Below are 6076 nucleotides of genomic sequence, written 5' to 3'. Positions count from 1 at the left end.
TTTGAACACTAAAGAGGAAAAATATCTCCCTTAGGCTCTGCTGTGAGAGCTCAGATTATTTTGGTCAGTAAATGTCACTGCCTGTCTGACAGTGGGTCACAATTTAAATCCTTCACAATACCAAAAAAAAAGTGGGAGTCACTGAGAGGAGAACAAGCCTAGTGCTCACAGCGCAAACATTTGAATCACACCAGTCTTTGAGTTACGAAAGAAACAAAACCATAGTGCTCACAGCGCAAACATTTGAATCACACCAGTCTTTGAGTTACGCAAAGACAACAAAACACAAACTTTAATTTTCACTTTGCAGTTAGAAGGAGCTTTTCTTTTGTGAACATCTGGAGCATCATTGTTGTCCAGGTCCTGTCCTCAACAATCTACTACTCCTTCCAGCAGAGGGGAGAAACATGACTAACAGATGAGACCGCTTCACACAGCACAAGATCACACTTTTCACAATTATATTACAAAATTAATATCATATTTAGTCCATATGTAGTGCAGCTTCTTTCAGAAGAGCGAAAAGAAGACTCTTTAAATTTGGGACTAGGAATCTCTGTCCACTCATCAGTCTTTAGATATATCCTCTGGTTTAGTTAGGAGGCTGCACTCCATTCTGGCACCCCACACCGGATGTGTGTGTGCGTCTCTAGTGTGTGGTAGAGAGGAGGAGACAGATTGGGCGTGTATCGGGGATATTCTCTGAGAGGAGAGCCGAGCTGCCTGCTGTGAATGTTTTGGGAGCTCTGAGATGGAGGTGCGGAGTTCCGTCTCTGGTAGGGATCGTTGGTGATGTGTTCTCCGAGTGGCGGAGAGGTCTGGTGGGCTATAGCGCTGAGTCGAGAGCCCTGAGGACTGGAGCTGTAGGGTGGATGAGGGGTGTAAGGCGGGTAGGGCTCCATTGGGGTCATGGCGGTCGGGATAGGGCAGGGGTATGACCAGGATGCACAGCTGAGTTCATCCATTCTGGACTCCGATCCAGCAAACATGCAGGCCTGACGCTGTCCCATGTCAGAGCTGTAAGGAGAGTCAGTGAGCCCCAGGGCTGGGTTGTTGGATAGACCGGGTGGAGGAGGGGGATAGGAGGAGGGGTGATAGTACGATTCCCCTTCACTTGGTGAACTACCAATGAAGGGTTTCTTGTATGAAAGCTGGTGGTTTTCCGAGGAGCAGTTTTCCTCCACTACAGAAAGACAGAGAAAAAAAATGCTGGTTTTCCATTTGAAGTTGAAGATAAATGAGAGCTGCGAGAGTTCCAGCTTTCAATTTATAACTTCCCATTTACTGCAGTTTAAGTAGCTGAGACACAAAAAAATGTACACATGAAGTTTCAAATTTCAAAGTAGGCCTGTCTATAACTCTTTTCAATACTTTCAAATTTTGGCAATGCTGTTTGTAGAAAAAAAAAACCTTGAAATAAACATCATAGCACCAGAACTGCACCCAGATCAATGGGGGATCTATGTAAAATGTTAAAGATAACAGAATGCCATCATTTGTGAATCGTTTAATCATTATATTTAATTACAAATAACACAATGCCAACATGTCAAATGCTGAAACTAAGAAATTTTATTTCATTCATTTTTTAATGCATGTTTTTGGATTTGATCCCATTTTAAGGCTGTAAGACTTGAAGTTTTTAGAAGTAAATATGAAGAGGGGTTCCCCGTTATGAATAAGACTTTAATTACAAAATAAGACTTCTGTTTCTTAATTAAGAAAAACTGCAAAAAATTTAGCTATTTCTTAATTAAGAAAAACTGCAAACAATTTAGCTAATTCATCATACACTGTACAAATAAAGGTAATAAAAGGTTCAGAGAAATCAGAGAAATCTCTGTAAATAAAAAACAAAGCCAAAGACCAATACTGAGCTTTGGTGCCCTAAAATAGACAACATTCTGCTGTAGAAAGGACTCCGTGGGCTCAGGAAGCCATCACCAGTGAACACATTTCACCACTAATGTCGCAATTTTAAACTTTCCCATGAAAAAAAGAAGAACACTTACAGTTCATAGACATTTATACGCAGGCCCTCCATGATGTGACATGTGTAACATCTGTAAAGACTCCATTAATGCCGAACAATAAATACAAGTTATTGAGCAACATATGCTGCCATTCAGGGAAGTACTGGCTTATTTCAGCAGTACAATAGCAAACAATGTCAAATGTTGCCAAGTGCGAGTCAGCTGGTAAACTGGCCTGCGTCCAGACCAGACCTATCACCTACTCCAAGACTTTGGTGCATTATGGAATAGAAAATACAACAATGCAGGGCAGTATAACATAATAAACGTGTCTTTTCTGAAACAAGTGGTTGCCATCACTTGCCAATGAGCACATGTTTTTTCAAAATCCCTCGAGGTTTTGCAGTTTCAACATTTTTCAATTAAATATAATAATAATAATAATAATAATAATAATAATAATAATAATAATAATAATAATAATAATAATAATAATAATAATAATAATATCACAGTCCTTGTCAAGCAGAGTGTAGAATAATAGTTAAATATAAACTTCACTACATCACCCACTGGTAGATGAACGTCTTTGTTGGTGGTTCGTTAAATGTACTAATTTACTAACTAATTACTAATTAGTTAGTAATTATCTATCTATTTATCTATATAAATATGTATATATATACATAGATATATTCTCATGAATTCTTTTGAAAACAAGCTGGAAAGTGGAAGGATGATGGTGCATCCTTGAATGTTCATTCAAAAAGACAAAACTTTATATTAAATAAAACTCTGTATTCCCTTTGTCTTTATCGTTATATGATTTATTTAAACCTGGTGTGAACACACGATTTCCTCTTACCTTTTCTCTTGGTGCAGTGGTACACCTGCTGCTGTTGGCCAGACTGCAGGTGTGGATGAGGCAGGGTGTAGTGCGTGGGTGGAGCACTCAGTAGCTCCTGAGGGCTGCTACCATTCAAGCCGTTCTCACAGCTATAAGGAGACCCAACAGCCTCGGGGGAGCCCCGCAAACCGCGACCCTCCCCACTGAAGGGACTCCCAGAAGAACAGGCTCTCTGACGGACAGTACTACGAGGGACCACTGGGTAATCCTTGCTGTAACAGAGAGGAAAACAAGATTACAGCATGGGGTAACAGTTTATCTCAGATGTTGTAACAAGCACAGGAAAGCAGCACAAGCCTTCTGTTCTAGAATGTGCAAATCTGTGCATGTATTATTATATTCTTATTATTAAATTCTGCTTGGTTGAATTCTTGTTTTTTGCCCCTTTTCCTTCAAGTCTATTTAGATATTCTCCATCCTTTCAGCTCTGATCTCTTTCTGTGCACACTGCCCTCTTGGTGAACTCAGTGATGTGCAGGAGACAGCGGGCCACATCGCCCTGACTCCCACTGAGACAGTAACACACACATACACACAGTGCTGTTGTGAGATAATTCAACGTTCTAAAAATAAACATTCATCCCTGTCACTTCACATAGAATCTCCTCTCCTCTCCAATAAAGCAGTGGTTCTGCATTTAATGCTGCTCTCCCACCCTCTGTCTCCCCCCTTGTCTTTCCTCAACCTCCCTTCAGTGACAGTCAATCCCATTGGCTTGCAAAAACCTCTAAACTGCCTGCCACAACACCACTCAAATGGAGATTAGTTCAGCACGCAACCCGACACAATATAGGCCTGTCAGCTGATCAGTGGTGACAGCCTAAATAGACCAGCAGCAACATGATATCATGGACTTATCAATGCAGCAAAGGAAATGATGCTGGGTGTGCATTTGTGTTTGTGCTGCATGTTCAGGGCGGGTTTTCAGGCTAAGATCAACCTTCAGGTGACAATGGCTGACATCTCTTTATACCACTTGGCTCCACTCACAGACACACTTGTGTCTTAGACCATATGTACCCCATCATAACAACCTCCCCCTCCCAGCTGACGGAGGTCGAGAAAGAAGAATAGCAATTGTGTCTTCTAAAAGCTCACAAGCACACAAACATCAACGAAGCTGTACTCACCCTTGTAACTTTGCCATGCGATGCAGCTCATTGTCGTCGCTGCCTCTGAATCCCTTAGCAAAAGGATTATTCTCTATCTTCAACTGTGTAATCTGAGGACAAAGCAGAGCAATATTTTACTTGCACAGGTCTGCAGGCCCAAAGGCATGCTCTGTTTTTTATTTTTTATTTTCCCATTGACTAAATGAATGGTTTACTATTATTCGGAGGACCTGCAAGTGTTAAAAGGAGGACTGCTGGAGCTCTGCATGGCCAACATTCCTCAGCTGCTTACGTTTCTAACGGAGCGAACAGTGTTCTCGCCAGCTGACACAGAATAAACTGTTTACCCAAACAGTCGCCAGGTTTAAGGATTTCAGGCCAAAGCTTTTAGAGGTCCAAAGCTTCGAGCTTTGATGTTAAAGCTTCAAACTTCTCCCAGTGATGTCATGGAGGTAAATCTTTGCGGTTTTTGAGGGATTTCATTTGGTCAAAGTCCAAGACCATCACACAAGAGGCGAGCCGGCTGAAGATCTGACACGAGCTCAGGTCCAAACAAACTTTGAAGTGCTGAAAATACTGATAACCCACTCCAAACTGCTGGCTAAAGAGCTCTGATTTCTATTTAGCACCACATTAGTGTCTTATATATTACTTATTTATACTGCTTGTGTTAAACTATAGCTACCATGTAACTATAAAGCTTTTTAGTATAATCTCATGTTAAACAAAAACGAATATGAAAAAAAATTAATACAATCTATAATAATAATAATAAATAATTAATATATAAAGATAAGTAAAGAATATATATATAATAGTAGAGTAAGACTGTATTTGTATGACTTTTCACTACACTTTTACACACACACACACACACACACACACACACACACACACACACACACACACTCCGACTTGGCCTCTTATCCTTGACAGCCCTTATGCTCATATTAAGATCTACTCCAGTGATTTCAGGGCTGTTTCAGCCATAAACTCTCATTTAGGGGGAAATTAGCTTGGCTTTGAGTCTTGTTACTATACCGTCCTTAACAGCATTACGCCATTCTTGTGGCTTTTAAATAACAACAAGGATGGATAGGACCATTCAAATAAACCTCCGCCATCCTACTTTGTTACACTACATGTAATGGCCAGGCATTCATTGTTTTACATTATTGTATTGCCATTGTGCTGTCCTCTTAGTGCCACACAGAGCTTACTGACTCTAATTAGTGACACTAACATATGTGGAAAAAATGGTTTAATGCGTCCGTCAACCTATTTTACAGTGATGTCTTTTCAATTTGTGAATACCAGAGGAAGCTGAACAGGGTTTGCTAATGATGTTGGAGTTTCTTGAAAGCCACTTAGGAAAAATCCTACAGGCTTAGATACGCCCAAACTTTCAAAACGTGGGAAATGGGCTGATCTGAGCTTGGGATTCCAGAGTAGCAGTTGTTTTGACTAGTGCCACGCTAGTCAGGACGGACTAAGCCTTGTCGCCCTTTACTGCCACAGAGACGGAGCACCGTCAGGCTCACAGAGACGAGCCATAATCAGCTTTACCAATTATGCTCCATCTCAGACCACTTATTCCACACAAAATGACATCACGAATGCTGGACATCACGCAAATGCCTCTCGGAGCTCCGCGAGCGACTCCAGTGCACATTTATATTTTCAAACAAATAGTGCAGACTGTAATGAAAAAAGCTTCAAATAAGTCTTTGGTGTCTTTTAAAAAAGCATTGCAACAGAAATCGCTGTGCACAGCTGGGCAGCAGCTTTAACATGCGTCCCAGCAGTCAGTAACTCTCATGGTTTAGTTGCTATACAAAAATGTAGCTCTGTAGGCCAAATAGGTGACATTTGAAAATGTCAGTCTTTTAACATGTGGTATCTTGATGTGTCTGTGTGTGTGTTGTTTACACTCTATGGCTGTTAGAAACGACTGTTGGATGAGCAGATTTGGATAAGCAGAAGAAAATTAGTACATGTAGAGGAGAGGGTTATAGCTCTGAGTGCCTGCGTGCGTGCGTGCGTGCGTGTGTGTGTGTGTGTGTGTGTGTGTGTGTGTGTGTGTG

General features: G+C 41.0%; 1 protein-coding gene across 1 annotated transcript; it reads right to left on the bottom strand.

The window, feature by feature from the left end:
* Nucleotides 1–231: 231 nt before the first annotated feature.
* On the bottom strand, nt 232–4123 carry LOC121815698 (T-box transcription factor TBX5-like; the record flags this gene model as incomplete). The annotated part of the gene is made up of 3 exons (XM_042227697.1): nt 232–1183; nt 2839–3092; nt 4011–4123. Coding segments are annotated over 3 exons (954 nt in total), but the record flags the coding sequence as incomplete, so codon positions are not given.
* Between the last annotated feature and the right edge of the window lie 1953 nt (nt 4124–6076).

Source organism: Haplochromis burtoni, unplaced genomic scaffold (assembly GCF_018398535.1).
Source record: "Haplochromis burtoni strain Fernald_Lab_line unplaced genomic scaffold, NCSU_Asbu1 Contig_276, whole genome shotgun sequence".
In the NCBI taxonomy this organism is placed as follows: domain Eukaryota; kingdom Metazoa; phylum Chordata; class Actinopteri; order Cichliformes; family Cichlidae; genus Haplochromis; species Haplochromis burtoni.
This window is presented reverse-complemented; position numbering and strand designations above follow the sequence as displayed.